This window comes from Nipponia nippon, unplaced genomic scaffold (genome assembly GCF_047370975.1).
Source record: "Nipponia nippon isolate SJK-2023a ecotype South Korea unplaced genomic scaffold, ASM4737097v1 scaffold_18, whole genome shotgun sequence".
NCBI lineage: Eukaryota > Metazoa > Chordata > Aves > Pelecaniformes > Threskiornithidae > Nipponia > Nipponia nippon.
In genome coordinates this window covers 8,984,748-9,000,866 of record NW_028262334.1, presented here as the reverse complement: position 1 = coordinate 9,000,866, position 16,119 = coordinate 8,984,748, and the positions used below count along the sequence as shown (strand labels likewise).

Sequence of the window (16,119 nt, the reverse complement as noted above, 5' to 3'; positions counted from 1 at the left end):
ATGAAGGAGGGAGACCACCCAGCCGTAGCAGATTTCCATCAGGGTTCCCTCTGACTCACTTGTCTGGTGCCTGGGGGCCACTGCGGGTCTGTGCCATGTCCCAGAGCCACAGGACCCGCGGCACAGCCGGATCGGCGCTCCGCACCACGCGTGCGTCAGGCAGAGATGCAACGTGGTGACGGGGGAAAGACACCTGGCTGGGAACGCTGGCAAGTGGGTTAACTTCTTCAGCAAAGACTCTTTTATGCTGGGCAGCGGAGCGTCCTTGTAGCTCTGCTGTAGTTCCCGCAGGACAAAGGCGCCTGTGGGGAAGCAGAACAGGGCTCTGTCTGCTGGGGCAGGCAACGGACTCCATTTTCAGGTTTTTTTGGAGTCACTCATGCCGATTGAAATCTGGCTGTTGGGAACCGTCTACCCAGCTGGCCTATCAGTGGAATAACACAAATAGTGCAATTTGTAGTGCGGGGAATGTGGGTAGGAAGGCGAAGCTTGAACAGGTGGATGGGAATTATAAGAATGCATAATTAAATATGCAAAGGCTGAATAATGGCATCTCTAAAATCTGCCAGCATCCCGGCTCAGATTCAATAGCATTTCTGTCACCATTTGCAAACTGCTGAATTTAACGGGTGGGAATCAGTGCTGAATTTCGGATGTCAGCTCAGAAAAAAGGGGCTCTGTTCTGCGTCTCTTTCCCCAAGGCCCTGTTGCGAGGTTAAGACAGGGCCCTGGCTGACCCGCAGCTGATAACGTTCCGGTCTGAGCACGGAGCTGCTTCTGCACAGCGCGACGCTGCTGGCGCTCAGCTCAGACCGGGCCCCGCAACGGAGCCGCCTCGGGCAGCGCGGGGCGGCGCCCAGGCAAGCGGGGGCCCCGCGCCGCTCCTCTCCGCCGGGGGACGGGGACGCCCAGCGCCGCCGCAAGCCAGCCCAGCCCCGCCGCAAGCCAGCCCAGCGCCGCCGAGCCGCTCCCATTTCCCAGAACCCAGGTTCACGGTTTCCAGCGCCAGGAACCCAGTGCTTAAAACCAGGCGGGGCTGCGGGCGGTCTCCCTGCCCAGCCCCTGCCGCGCTCCCGGTGACCCGGCTGGGGCAGAAACCGGTTTTGGACCGGCCGGGCAGGCTCAGCCCGCTGCCCCGGCGCCGCCGTCAGCCCGGGCAGCGCGGCCGCGGCAGGCTGAGCTCGGGCTGCCCGGAGCACCGGCCCGCGGCCCGGGCCCCCCGTCCTGCGGCCGCCCCCGGTCCCCGCCCGAGCGCCTCGGGCCCCGCGGCCGAGCGAGGGGGGCCGGGCCGGGCCGCGGGCGCCCCGTGCTCCCGCCCGGCGCCGGGCGCCTTCGCGGAGGAATCTTGCCCCACGCCGCGCTCCGTCCGGGGCGGGGCGGCGCGGAGCGCTCGGCGCCGGGGCTGAGGGGGCACGCGGCCCGCCGCCCGCGCCATGTCGTTCCGCCGCGCCTTGGCGCTGGCCGCCTGCGGGCTGGCGGGCGGCTCCGTCCTCTTCTCCGCCGTCGCCGTGGGCAAGCAGCCGGCCCGCGGCAGCGACGCCGAGCCGCGGCCGGGGGGCTCCGCCGCCGCCGTTCCCTCCGCCTCCGCGGCGCCGCCGGGGTTGCTGCTGCTGCCGCCCGCCGCCGCCGCCGCCTCCTGCCCGCCGGCCCCCGGCTGGATCGAGAGGCCCGCCGGTACCGGCGGCTACTGGGACAGCAACTGGGACAGGTAGGCGCGGCGGGGCCGCCCTCCCCCGCTGCCGGGCGGCGGCTGTGGTGAGGGGCCGGGGGGACCCCGCGCCGCGGGGGAGGCGGCGGGAGCCGCCCTCGGATCCCCCCCGTCGGGGCCGTGCGCGGAGCGGCGGCTGTCTGAGGGCGCAGGCCGGGCTGGGCGCCCCTCCGGCGGGAAGGCCACAGAGCGGCCCCGGGCGCCGGCTCGAGTCGGGAGTCCGCAGGGCGCGTTTGCAGGAGAAGCCTTAGGTGGTAGCCGGTCAAAGCAGAGTATGGTTGGAATTCTTGGATGTGCTTGCAAATTCTGGAGCGCCCGGGTACTGTGGGGGGCTGCCTTCGCCCTGTGCTGTCCTGGACAGCCCGGAGACGTTCCCCTCTGGAAAGGCGAAAGGCGTGCGGGTCCCTTCGTTCCAGTCCTTTCATCCAGCGAGGTCGCAAAGCCGGAGGTTTGTGGTGAACGTGAGCGCTGTGGAGAAGGGGTGCCGGGTTGTTTTTAAGGCGGTGTAACCGTCTCAGCATTGCCTTGCCTCTACACCAGGATGTTTCTGTTTAGTAACAGCACCTGTGTGGATGAAGAACGTTTGCAAGTGCGAGTGTGTGTTAGGCCTGCTGCTTATGTTGACCGGAAAACTGCAAGTTAGTGTTCTGAAACCCTTGTAAAGGAAATGTTGCATTGACCCTAACTTAGTTGTGTTCTTCATGGTATTGAAATACACTCGCCCAAGGGTTAACTACGTTTTTTCTGATTGTTTAATTAGAACGTGCAAATGTACGTATTGAGCTTTGGCTCATTTAGCTTCTGTCTGGTAGAATTATCTCCCCAGGGAGACTTAGGTCAGGCTCTAGTTTAATCACAGTAAATCCAAACTTAAGCGCTAACCGATTTTTATTTTATAATGCATCCTGGTTTGATTTTTGAGATGCTACAGAATCAAATGCTCATATAAATAGGCCTATGCGCACCCTAATTATAAAAATAAAACTTTCATTAAGTAAGGTTATACTTGGTTATACACAGTTACATTGAGGGAGGTGCTAAAGCTGCTTGTTTAACTGTGGGTCCAGGCCTTTCTGGTTCTGCTAAATGGTTGATTTTCTTCAGGGGTTCTAAAGTACTTTCAGATTCGTGTAAATTACATTTATTTTTTATTACCAATTCAGGAAGCAGAGATTGTGCTATAACTGATGTAGCTGTCACAGTTGCCTGCACAAATATAGCTAGATAACGTTTAATAGCAGTTAAGGGTAGTGTACTGTATGACCCACCATTCATCACAGTGTGCAAACAGTGGAAGCGTATTATGTAAATATATTATCACAGATCGATTTTAGTTTTCTGCTGCTTGGTGTCTACCAATTGGCGAGGCATGGCTTTGGCTATACCTGGTTGAAGTCTTGGTTTTGATTTTTGGATGACGTTGGCAGAAACACTTAATGTGTAAAGTTGTTAGATGGCTCATAAATACACAGAGCATCTGACCACTTCTCTTTAGGGCAGGGAATGATTTACAAAGTCGCGTCGTGAGCAAATAACCAGATATTACAATACTCTTAACAGCTGATGGCTTTTCAAGTTTGAAACAAAAGAAGGCAAGTATCTTGTTTTCAGACTTGCTATTGATCTGGTCTGCTGCTACACAAAGGATGTTGCATTGGTCTGTGCCACTTGTGCAGGAATTGTACAGCTCAGTTCTTGGAGAAGACTAGATATAGTTTCATTCATGTAAGATACTTCATCTGAAAGCTGTTCTAATTAAGCTTCTGTTAACTGGAAGGCTTGGGGAAGGGGAAGCTTTGAATTATTGTCTGAATTTCTGGGCATCAGGTACCTTCCTGTATTTTCTGAGTGGTTCTTGCAAATAGTTTTATCAGAAATAAAACTAGAAATGTCTGGATTTTGAAGTATGTTACAAGCATTAAAACATTTGTTAGGCTGACTGATACGTTTCAGTGACATGCAGGGCTTCCTGGAAGAAAGGTGAAAAGGGCACAGTCACGGATTAAGGGATACTTTTGCTTTGTTAGGTTTAAAGATGGTCCCTGACGTTGCCATTCCTTTTTAGCAAAGTTCTGTCCAGCCACGATCTGGGGTGATTTTTTTTTTTTTTTATAAGGGAATACAGAAAACTGCATTTGTCAGTTTCTGAGTGTCAGCAGCCTGAAAGAACCTACTTAAGTCTTAGCGGTATTAAAAGTTTTCCTGCTCATAAACTTTCTAAAACTAGCTTATGCTACAAATATTGTTAAGCTTGGTTATCTTCTCGTGACTTGTTAAAGCATCTGTTGCTTTTCAAAGCGCATGTTACCATCGAGTAACTGCAGAGGTGGTGGGGGGAGAGGGCAGGGCTTTCACTCAGGCATTTCTTGTTAGGTGTTTCTGCCGTGGGATGAACTAATCCCTACGTTACTCTACAAGTAAAGTGCTTGAATTTTTCAGGCATTTTTTCTATTTTCCTAATGTGTCTTTCCAGCAGTATAGTTTCTACTGAATCAAAGAAATATCCTGTGAAATTGCAATGAAACTCCTTGTTATTGGATTATTCTTTCATTTTTAATGCCTTGCTGAACTTTGTTAACAGCTTAAGGAATGTGCTAAGCCTGACTGTTTAATAGAAGTCATGTCTTTACTAAAGCAAAATGGATGCAGGGCTTTTTAAAGCCAGTCTGGCTGTGAACTGTAGAAATAGGTATGTGAAGCAGCAATTTTCTATGTCCACGTTACTTTGTCTCAAACTAGAATAGAAATTACATTCCTGATTAAAAAATATATAAACAAATAAAGAAACAAGTTTAATTATAATAATGGAAGAAGTGAGGCCTGGTATGAATTAAATAAAGTTCTTTAGGTATGAGATCAAGGGAGAGGATTTACGCTCCGAGGTGGAGAGACATAGCAAAGGATTTGTATTAGTGGGGCGGCGGGGGGACCAGAAGACTGAGCTGTGGAAGGTTTGGACGGGGCTGCTGCTGCTGCTACTGCGCTGTTGGTGTCAGCAGCGGGAAAGCTGTGGCATAATCTGTGATCCTGGGGGAGGCAGGGGAAGATCCTCTGTGCCCGGCCTCCTCTTGAGGAGCTGGCTCAGCTGTCTGGGTGATGTGCAGGAGGGAAGGTTATGGTATGCAGAAAGGGAGACCAGTGAGCAGGGTGACAAAGCGGAAGAAAGATTAAAGTGGCACGAGGGGAGAGAGTGATGAAAAAGATGAAAGGATAAATAAACACTCCAGGCTGAAAAATAAAAAAGCGTTGCTGGAGAGAGCTGGTGTGACCTAGTTTAAAGCACAAAATAATTCTCAACGTGCACTGCAGAAAGTTGGAGTCTTCCTAGGATATTGTTGGGGGTGGGTTTTTTAGTCGTTTAATGTAAATGTGATTGATAAAGTGCAAATTTTGTAGGTGTTACCACAGGGCCTTTTAGATATGGAACACTTTTTCCTTTACGATCAGTCAACACCTCTTCCTCTTGTCCTGGGTATCATTCATGGTTAGTTTTTCTTGTCCAAAAAGTTACCATTGTACCTGTGACTAAAAATCAGTGAAAATCCCAAGAACAACTATTGAATCGATGGGAATTCAAACATAAAGTCTCTGATAGTGTTTATAATCTTCTTGTCCAGACAGACTGTAGCGTTCATGTGTTTTAGTGTCCACCATCTGTTTGCATTAGGATTTAACTTTTGTGTTTGTTGCTTTTTTCCCTCAAGAATTAATTGAGAGGTGGCTGTCGCTAAACAGCAAATTTATCTGTGTCAGTTACACCTTTAACCTATGGCATTAACTTTTGGGTTTTTTAATGCAGGCTTTTATTTATAGCCCTTGCACAAGGGTTTGAATCAGTCTTGTGATATAAATGGCTCAATAGTCGATTTTAGTACTTCAGCTATATCTAGAACTAAGGCAAGACTACCCATCTGTAAAATTCCTCTGCCTTTTAGTCTCCCCTATCTAAAAATGACGTTTTAAATGTGTTTGTTTAGACGTGAACCACTGGCTCTGATCAACCTCAAAAAGAAAAATGAAGAAACTGGGGAAGAAGAGCTTGCCTCGCGCTTGGATCACTGCAAAGCAAAAGCCACCAGGCACATATTCCTTATCCGTCATTCTCAATATAATCTGGATGGCCGGGCTGATAAAGACAGAACTCTGACCCCGCTTGGTATGTATTACTAGAAGCATCATACCTTTGCATTTTGAGAAAATTGGTTTTTACGTGCTGCTGTCCTGATGAGTACAGGTCAGTAACTCAGCTCTGTTCTGGGTCTCGCTGCCAAACCTTAATCCACTTTCTGGATTCTTTGTGGCAGAAAGATGTCATGAGTAAGTTGTTTTGGGTTTTTTTCCCATTTTTGATCCTCTAAATCCAAACGTTAAAAGGTGCTTTACAGAGTTCTAAACACACACAGTTGTAAAGAAACTTCACAAAGGAAATTGCCAGTTATCTTCAGGTTGCTTGAGCAAATTGTCATGCTAGCTGGCATAATTCCCCAAGGCTAAGCTTTTAAACTTAGCTCCATGACTAACTTTGGGATAGATTTCTCTTAAAAGGTGGTTTGTGTTTCTGTTAGTTAATTTGCTGATTTATTAAAAAAAAAATACCTCTGACTTTCCTGTCAGTTGGAGCCTTTATAATTAAATACATTTCACTTTTGCTACTAAGCACTGTTTCTGGGAATACTGCTAATCAGTTACATGAAATGAGGACGACTTCTGTCTGTGTTAATCTTAATTCATTGATCCTGTGACTAGGTCTCAAATGTTAATTAGTATTATTTTAATGGTATACTTAAAAAGCAGCGGACACTTTCTTGATTATGTGTATGCCAACACTCTTTTGAGGGGGGAAGAATTGTTGTGCAGTGCTGCTTGAGGTTTTGGAAGTCTGCTGCCAAATGTTTAGTATAAACGCCTTTTTTTTTTGCTCCAAGTCTCAATCACCAGTGTGCAAACAGGAGTGAAATGCTAATTTCAGGTAAAGTGGTAACAAAGTATAATCTTAATCCTGTCTCGTCCTGTGCCTTGGGTAAGTTAGGTAAACTGTTGTCCTTTCACCTACCTGAAAGATGGAATAAAACCTTCCCTAGGATATCCGAGTGCTGTGGTTCTTAACTCTTCCAGGATGATGTTGCCTTTATGAAAAACGCACTGTCAGGTCTGAGTGGATCTGTTTGACGCCGTCTCCTCTTCTGTGCTCCCCGAACACAGAGATGGCAGATGGCTTGGGTCAGCACTACCGTTTATTGGAAGTGGCTCCCTTGGGATGGGCCTAGCAGGGATATTGAATACTTCAGTGAAAGTCTCTGAATAAGTTTTGAGATAGGTTTTTTGTTTGTTTTTTTTTTTTTTAATTAAAAAAAGAAACCAACTAATTCTTCCTGCCGATGGAAATACGACTTAAAATTGTCCAGGCAGTAAGCTTGATCTGAATAAGTAGTGACTCTGGTAAAAATGTTTTCCAATTACTTTTTGAAAGGAAAAAACCTGACATTGGTGGAGACCTTTTATGTCTACTGGACAATTTTTTTGGTAGTTTGTGTGAGGCGCTTACATGAGTGTCACCAATTTATATAATGAATATAATTTTTAAGGTCGAGAGCAGGCTGAACTGACCGGGCACAGGCTGGCAAGCTTGGGATTAAAATTTGATCAGATTATTCACTCCTCCATGACTAGAGCAACTGAAACAACTGAAATTATAAGCAAACATCTCCCAGGTAAGTGACTTCCCTTAATTTTTTGTTGTCTTCTGATCCTTAAAACTGCTTCCAGTAGAATTCTAAGCTTGTCCTTAAGGTTGAGATGTTATTTAGCCAACTTCCAGCCCTGTGTGAATATGTCTATATTTATAAAGAAACGAACAACCGCTAATTCTGCTTGTTTCCAGCTCATCTTTAAAAATACAAGAGGGATCTGCCCCTCCGAGTGGCTAGGTGCTGCCTGCATGTACTGCTGTGCATGAGAGCTCTGCTGGTTGCTCTTCTCTTGTGCAGTTTGTAAAGCACAGTCAGAGGTCATCAGGACTGGCTCAGCCCTCGGTCTCGGGGCAACAGCGCAGGAGCGAGGAGGATCACGAACTCCAGTTCTTGTAGCGGTGCTTGCTGGGTTCGTTAACAGGCCCTTGTGTGCTGTGCTGTCCCCTGCGCAGGGGAAGGTGTGGCGTGCTCACAAAGATGTAGGGGTTTTTTAATGTGGGTGCTTTGTTTCTATGGGTTTGGGGTTGTTGTGGGGTTTTTGGTGGTTTTGTTTTGGTTTATTGTTGGTTTGTTTGTTTTTTCCCCCTCCTGCTGTTCAGACGTACTAGAATCTAAAGATATTTGACTATACATAATTCTGTCTGGTATTTTAGCAGATATTCAGGTATGACTAGCTGAATGTCAGTTCTCTTACCCATTCCGTGTTTGTTTTCTTAAATGTGCTGCCTCAAAAAAAACCCCCAAACCAACAAACCGAAAAAAACTGAACACCCCCCCCCCCCCAAACCATCTTTCCTTTCTCAGAGTAAGATATTAAAATAGTAATATAAATATTAAATATCAAAAGTGTATCATTAACATTAATGAGCAGTAAGAATTAACTGGCATACAGCTTTAGATTAACATCCTTGCAAGTGCATTTCTTCAAAGTGCAGCAGACTGGGAAGACTCAGCTTGCTATGCCAAGCTGGTTCGGCTGCTCTCAGCTGGAATAAACTTCGTCTTGCTGATGACAAAACAGTTGTGTTGGAGAGATTCACACCCCTTGGTAGGAAGTGTGTAGGCTGAAATGGCCTTTAGGAAGGAGAGGAAGACTTCCTTGAAGAAAGAATCTGAAAAAAAGTATCGATTGTAGAATTGTGGGCCTGTTTGCAGTGGCAGGTGAAGTAACAACTCCTTTCTGAATGTGTATTTAATATTTCAGGAGTCAAAAAAATTAGTACTGATCTGCTGAGAGAGGGAGCACCTATAGAACCAGACCCCCCAGTCTCTCACTGGAAACCAGAAGCTGTGGTAACTTTTTACTTAAAGTTTGTTGGTTTTTTTTTTTCCCTGTATTTGCTTTGGGGTTTTTTATGTATGCTTTATATTGACTGTAGTGATAACTTGCAGTGTCTGAGCTGATGCTTTTCATCACAGACCTTAGGTAATTGCATACTTTTCTCCTCCCCAGTAAGTGTACGGAACAGTTAAAATAACCTACAATCCTTAAGTATTAGTTCAGCCTCCAGTGTGCATCCCTGTGAAGAAGAACTCTTTAGAAGACGCAGCCCATCTGCAAATGCAGACAGTGGCACTTGCTGCTCCGAGCGGTGTTTAATTCTGAACTCTGTGCCATTAGCAGTATTACGAAGATGGAGCTCGAATTGAGGCTGCTTTTCGAAACTTCATTCATAGAGCTGATGCGAAGCAGGAAGAAGACAGCTACGAGATCTTTGTCTGCCACGCCAACGTGATCCGCTACATCGTGTGCAGGTAGGTGTTGGGTTGCATGTTCATTCTTTAAAAGGTCACAGTTTTACTGAAATAGTGTTGGCGTATGGCACCGCTGAGCGAGGAGGTGTGTTGATTTGGCTTGTCGGAAGTGGCTGCAGATCAGTCCTGCATTGTGAGCAGCTGCTTCTGCAATTTCATCACAGGATTAATTTGCAGATAGAGGACAAATTTGAGAATTAGAACACTTCCATTCTAATTCTAAAGTGAAAATGGCTAAATCGGTGAGACTCGAAACCTTTTTGTACATCTGAACAGTCTCTCTAATACCACATGCTTCTGCTTCCTGTAAACCTGAGGACAGTGCTTGTGTGGACTGTTGGAAAAGACAACAAATAGAGCATCTGACTGGATGTGTCTTTTTGAGGTGATGTCAGTTTGATCTTTCTTACACAATGAAAGATTGATTTAGTTTGGGGAATTCTTTACTAATGGAAATTTTTGTATTACGTTCAAGTTGTATTAGTGTGTTTTTGCAGTAACATCCAGTATGGGATTAGAGGGGAGGGTGGATCTTTCCGCTAACATCAAGGTTGTTCATGAAGGAGAAACCAGTTCTGGATCTTTGCCCGTCTCTGTATCCAGTCAGCCGAGTCCGTTTTATTCCTCTTCACTATCAACAAAGCACTGTCTGTAAGATAATTTGTCTTCAGCAGGACAGATGTGATTAAACTTTAATCTGATCAATACCTACAACAATTTCAGTTAGCTTTATTTAGCTGAGCTAGTTAAACGCTAGCCTGTCTGCTCTGTGCACTGATTTAGAGCTCTTCAAAATTGCTATACTTAGTGTTATTGATCAGGTAAACAGAATATCCTTCCCTGTGCCAGAAGAGATCATCTTGCTGCTACCCAGGCTTTTTCTGAAATAGCTGTATACTTTTTCTCTTTGCTGTTTCTTCCCTCTTCTTTTTAACTTCTCTTCTGTGCCTTCCATTCCAGGCTATCTGGTACCACAATTGAACACAATCCGTGTAGCGTTCCCTTTGAACCTGCCTGGACTGTAGCCGTTACTTAATTTCTTAGTCTTCTAAAAGACTGTCATAGAGCCAAACCAAGTTATTCCTCAGTATCTGAGGCAAAAGGTGTTTCAGACAACTTAATGTTTTCTCCAGCTGTTGACTACAATTGACTGAACTCCTGAGGCTGTTCAGGTAGGAATTTCAGAGCAGCTGGAGACAAGCTGTGATACTGTGTTGCTAAGAAAAGTGCAAGGAACTTTTTTCTTGCCCCTTCTGGGGAACTGTATAGCTGATGGAAAGTAGTTCTGGTGAATTCCTTCCATGGGCATGTACAGGCAAGTAGAATGACTCCTCTCTCACTGCCTCTTCTCTCTGGTGTTACAAACCTAAAATAGTGCCTAAAAGCGTGCTCTTTGCCACATACGCCTTTGGTCCGCAGAGGCGGCCGTTGGGGCGCTGAGCCCTCTTCTCTACCTGTCCTCAGCGGCGCAGGGCTGCGTGGTTCTGCAGCTGGACCAATGCCGTCTGTCATCCTGTTGGGTACAAGGTTGCTCAGAGCACTGCCAGCAACCTGACTACGTTAGAGCTTCTGCCTTCTGTCGATGTGAATTAATCCTGTCTCCAGTAATCATACCCATCTGCTGGCCTCTGCTCATGCCAGTGCAGTGTTGGCACGGGTCCGTTACCGGTGCTGCATTTTCACATCAATTGCGCAAGAAAATTTTTTTCCAAGGCTGACTGTGGGAGCATTTGCCTGCAAGCTGCAGAATGACCAACAATTTTCTTCTTTTTCCTTATCTGGACCAGAAGGTGATGCTGTGAGCAGCATGTTAATGTAACTGTCTGTTTACGAATGAATAATTTGTTTGTTTTTTTAATAGAGCATTGCAGTTCCCCCCAGAAGGCTGGCTGCGAATGTCTCTGAACAACGGCAGCATAACGCACTTGGTGATACGTCCGAACGGAAGAGTGGCGCTTCGAACGCTGGGTGACACAGGTTTCATGCCTCCAGATAAAATCACGCGCACCTGAATGAGCAAAACTGATGGCTGTGCAGCAGCTGCCTCGCGTCTCTTTGCACTAGCACATTCAGCTACAGTACCACTAGATTTTTATCTGTTATGTTGGGGTGTGTGATGCTGTCTTAAAAATGTCCTTTAGCCCCTTGCCTCCTTCATACATATTCATATCTGCCTTTCAGTCCAGAAAAGAAGAAATCTTTCTAAGCCTGAAGCTGCCCGGTCCTCAAGTATTCCCCAAAACTCAAAGCTGAGCTGCGGAATACGGAGATTGAATGTCTGTGGGTGCTCAGCGAGAGCACCGCCTGCCCCTCCCTGCCTCCCCCGCCCCCAGGTTCTGTAACGGACGCTTGCTCCTGTGGGTATTTCTCTTGTGCAGGAAAGCAGTTGGCGGGGGAACTGGAAGGAGCAGCCTTGTATCACACTGCAGGTAAAACTGAAGATGAGCCAGCTGGTTCAGCTCTTGCAGAAGACGTGACAAACACGGTATTCTGCTGTTCAAAGGACAAAGGGATAACGCTTCGGGCTTTGTAAGCTGTTGAGGATGTATATGTTGTGTCACTGTTCCCTTCTGCCCCCAAAAAGCTCCTGTAAACTGTGCCTGGAGGTTGTAAGCATAAAGCAAAGAGGGTGAAAAACCATTTGCCTCAGAGCTGTGGTGCTAGAATTAACTGCTGGTTCTGTTAAGTGTTCCTCCATCCCCAGGAAGTACTTCACGCTCCTCTGCGCAATGCTCGTAAAGCCCTTAACTAAACCGTGGTCTGTAGGATGCAGGAATGCCTTTGTAGCAGTAAGATGGAAAGCAGCGATCTTCCGCACGTGCTTCCGGTTACTGACGCGTACATTTCTGAGGAGCAGGGTCTTTCGTCGCTGCCTTCTCCCAGTGGTTTGGACCCGCTGATACCTTGCTTTCAGAGCAGAGAAGCAAGGCCGAGTTCAAGGTAGGGATACTGCAGGTCAGAGGTTCCGCAGCAGCGGAGCAAACTGCCGCTTAAAGCTGCAGGTGCCTGAACGGTGAAGTGGCTGTGGGCTGGCTGTGCTCGGCCAAGCGCCAGCAGAGCGCTGTAAGCGGCTCCTCTGTACAGCTCCGACGCTGCTGCCTTGTGCGAGGGGAGACTGCGGGCGGCTGAGAACTGGGGTTGAGTTGTGAGGGGAGGGATGTTTGCTAGGCACCCGAACCGGTGTAGTAACTTAGCTCACTTACTTACTCAATACCTGGAATGTTGGAAAATGTCACCATAGGCCTAGTCTGCCTTCGTGCTACAGGACAGCAAACATAACCGACTTGTTGGGCAGGTTCGCTCACCAGCAAGAATGGTATGTAGCGTCATTGGAGCTGTATAAAACATAATCGTGGCCCACAACTGAGCGAGACAAGGTTTAAGGGCTTGTTGGGGACACGACGGCTGCATCAGGAGGGTTTCAAGGACAAGGGGGCTGGTGGGGAACAAACACGATTGTTGTGTAGTGTGAGTTGTGGAGGCAAGAGGAGACCATCATGACGTATCTCTCATTGATGCAATGAGAATAATTTATCAGTTTTTGTCTATTAACTTTTTAAAGGTTTTGAATAAAATCACTGGTCTGTCTGTCTTTCTTGTCTCCCCCGTGGGGTAGTTGCATGGCCGTCTGCTGTAGGGGTGGCTGTGGCGCTGTGCGTTTCTGCCAGCCGAGCAGCCTTTGCACCCCTCCGGGCCTGGGGCAACTGCTCCTTTACCAACTCCTTTTACCTCCACCTAGCTGAAATGTAAACCAGGAGTAGTAGCAAGCTCAGTGTTAATTAGCATCACCTCCAGAAACTGAAGTGTGCAAGAGCACCGTGCTCTGGGCGCAGCCCTTTGCGCTTGGCGGTTTGGGAGGGCCGGGGCTGCGGCACCTGCCACCACCCGCAACAGGAGAGGCAAAGCTGCCTTCCTGTCTGTGCGCGCGCACACGTTCCCCTCTCATCTCCACCCCCTTCTGCACCCCCGGGCCAGCAGCGGGTTCTCGGGGGGCACCCAGGGACGCACCCCCCCCTCTGCGCACACCTACAGACTGCACCAGTACTTAAGTTGGGGGGGCGAAGTATGAACTTTAAACTGAAGTACCTACCTCATTTTTACAGTATTCAGCCTTCCTGTCTCTGAAAGAGCTCGAGACTGTTCCTCAGCGGCGTGATCCAACGTCGCTGTGCACGCACACCCGGAGGATGCGCGCGGTTGTGTCAGTAAGGCCTGGACAAATCAGTCATTTGCCACCTCGTGGTTCTCGGCCCAGCTACTTGCCACCACGCCCCACAGACTGACCAGTGTGACACCTTTAGCTACATTTATTTTTTAATAGAAAGCAGGGTAAGTCGGTATTTTTAACATGACACAGCTAATTAAAAAAAAAAAAACCAAACCAAACCAAACCCACAACTCATCTTGTGCACCTTTAAAAGTGGACTTTTGGCCAAGAAAGCACAATTCAAGCGATACCAATCTGAGTTAAAGTGTCGCCACAGGCTCCGCGTGGAAGAGCTTTCTTCACAATCATGAACAAATTGCTACGTAAATGTCTTTTTTTTTTTTTTTTTAAATAGCTGAAGTAAATGTATTGTTAAAAAATGACTTCCTAAGATGCATTACACCTGGACTAATGCACATTATATAACACAGTTAAAAAAAAATATTCTCTTGACAAAACCAAAACGAAATTACAAAGTGAGAGGCAAGGGTCGGGGGTGGGGGGGGGCGTGTGTCTGTCTACACCTACATACCAGTAGTATACATTTAAATATGAAAAAAAGCAAAGCGTAACAAAAAGGAAGAAGAACTAGCGCCTCAGTAGCCGTCTCCCGGCTCTGTAACAAACTCTTACCAGAAGGGCAACGTCGCCGCGCGACAGCGCAAGGGCTGGGGCGGAGACCAGCAGCTGCGCACGCGGCAGCTTCCCACGCGGTCGGGCTTTACCGGGGCATTAGGCAAAAAATCACCCGTGAGGAATGTCTCCAGAATGACAAAGACATCGTTTACATCAAACCATTTAAAAAACAAAACTAAACAAACAAAACAAGGAGAAAAAAAAAACCCAAACCCTTTAAACTGAAACTGTAGGAAATTGGGACCTAAAGAAGGTGTTTGCGACCACGGCGACTGCTGCAGCAAAAGCCGCCTGGGAAAGGCCGCTCACGCGCCTGTGACAGCAGGTTACGTCTGGGGGTGCGGGGCTGGGTCTCTGCAATGGCTGTTAAAGACCGAGGCCCCCGCCCCGGTGGCTGCAGCATCCCCGGCGGGCAGGCCTTTGCGTCACGTAGCTCTTTCTCGCGTCTAGCGCGTTGGAAATAGGCTTAATCGTAAAGAAAGAGCTAAATAAGCCTTTTTTAAAAAACCAATTTCTAAAATAGGTATGCTCTCCCACAGCAGAGAGCTATCGCACCAAATAATCAAACTTAGAGAGACATTAAAATACGTTCGCTCAGAAAGCCCAGAAGAAAAACTGTGGTTTATGTGCCAGAGTAAGTGGATGCCACTTTTTTTTTTAAAAAACTTCTAAAAGAACAAGAATTTAATAAAATATGTTACAAAAGGCACTATTAAGCTTGCAAAAGCAGTAAGTGCAGTTTTTTAGGTGTGTACCAAATCGTGAACCTACTGAAGGGCGTGAGGTTGCGTACGCCCAGTCGCTGCGGTGTGCGACAGCCACCGACCCCATCCCGCTCCGGACTCAGCCCGGCCGCTGCGGTGGCGAGAGGCTTGGAGGCTCCCTGCTTCCTCGCTCACCGCCTGGCACCAGTCAGTCCCAATCCAGCCCTTTTTTACCAGCACCGCCTCGGCAGAGCTGACTTTTCTGATCAGAAACCACAGACAGGCTTTGCTTCTCTTTTTTTTTTTAACCTAGAGAGCGCTCAGTGCTGGAGAGCTCTGGTTCTGGGAGCCTTCTTTCACTCAACATTGCACCCATTAAGCTTGATACGGAAACCTGTCTTGAGTTTGGAAAAGCAGCCGTCAATCGCGGCGGCGTGCTGTCGAAACAAGTCATTAAACACGTCGTTCTTAGAGGCCTGAAGAATGGCAGTACTGACTGCCGTAACAAAACTCATTACTGCGTCGGGACGAAAGACAGAGTAAAAGCTTAGATTTCAATAAAAATATTTTTAGTCCTTATTCCTCTCCCTTTACAGTTGGGAAGTAAGGAGCCACCTCCCGGGTCGCTGGCTACCACTCTCGCGTATTACGGACCTGACCACTGCCGTGTCTTGCTGGTAAATCTGCTGCCATTATTGCTGATGTGCTTCTGTGTAATAACTGTTAAAATCTGCTAACGTTAAAAGCTGCTGTGGGGAAAAAACAAAGCGCTAATGGCGTTTATGGGTTTTTTTAAATCTTCAAACTAACATTTAAAGGAATATCAGTAATTTCTACAGTGCCCCTTTACTAAGACACTGGGTGTATCACGGTGCTTTTAACAGCCTCAGAACAAGCAAAGACTCACGGTTTTCTGTGTAACTACGTGCATACGCACACCCAGGTACGTAAGGGGGTGCGGTGTGGGTGGGTGCTCACCTGTCTCGGCCCACTGCTGGCTCTAAACACCTCCTTTCCGCTCTCCCCCCGCCGCGGGACGGCCAGGCTGCCGGCACCCGGGCCGGGCAGGCGCTGCGCGCTGAGCACCCCCGCCCGCGGAAGAACGTTTTACTTCCTGCCACCCGTTTCCTCGTGAGATTTCTGTTGGCCGAGGGTTTGCTTCCTCCGGGCGACCCACGCAAAAGGAACACAGCTGAGGGCTAGCGGGTCCGTTACAAAAAGGACGGCCGGCGATAGTAAACTACCACCAATCCTAAGCAAAGGTTCAGCTGACCGCTTCACTGGCCCCAAGGGTCGATCCATAGCTACCGGACAACCGCACTGACTGTCACGAACTGCCTGCTTATCACCAGTAATCCAGCTCGCATGTGGCATAAAGACATATATTCCTTTTTTTTTTTTTTTTTAACATAGAGTTGT

At 47.9% G+C, this 16,119-nt stretch overlaps 1 protein-coding gene across 5 annotated transcripts; it reads left to right on the top strand.

Moving 5' to 3' along the window:
* Positions 1–555: 555 nt before the first annotated feature.
* Positions 556–15,427, top strand: PGAM5 (PGAM family member 5, mitochondrial serine/threonine protein phosphatase). 5 transcript variants are annotated; one of them, XR_015704175.1, is made up of 8 exons: positions 602–1,708; positions 5,686–5,864; positions 7,294–7,419; positions 8,603–8,691; positions 9,023–9,153; positions 11,015–12,093; positions 13,257–13,482; positions 15,297–15,427. XR_015704175.1 is itself a non-coding variant. In XM_087754968.1 (6 exons), the coding sequence occupies exons 1-5, from the start codon at positions 1,434–1,436 to the stop codon at positions 9,132–9,134; spliced, it is 798 nt and encodes a 265-aa protein (XP_087611094.1). In that variant the 5' UTR covers positions 581–1,433; the 3' UTR covers positions 9,135–9,153; positions 11,015–11,153. The 5 variants fall into 5 exon arrangements, 3 of the variants coding, with proteins under 3 accessions (XP_087611095.1, XP_087611094.1, XP_087611093.1); XR_015704174.1 differs by having other exon boundaries at positions 839–1,708; positions 9,020–9,153; XM_087754968.1 differs by lacking the exons at positions 13,257–13,482; positions 15,297–15,427 and having other exon boundaries at positions 581–1,708; positions 8,603–8,708; positions 11,015–11,153.
* Positions 15,428–16,119: the final 692 nt, after the last annotated feature.

Bases quoted from the DNA above. Each gene is read 5' to 3' on its own strand.
- PGAM5 (XM_087754967.1), top strand. From the start codon at position 1,434: ATGTCGTTCCGCCGCGCCTTGGCGCTGGCCGCCTGCGGGCTGGCGGGC. The intron at 5,865-7,293 runs GTATGTATTACT...ATAATTTTTAAG, and splicing joins CAGAACTCTGACCCCGCTTG to GTCGAGAGCAGGCTGAACTG. The intron at 7,420-8,602 runs GTAAGTGACTTC...TTAATATTTCAG, and splicing joins TATAAGCAAACATCTCCCAG to GAGTCAAAAAAATTAGTACT.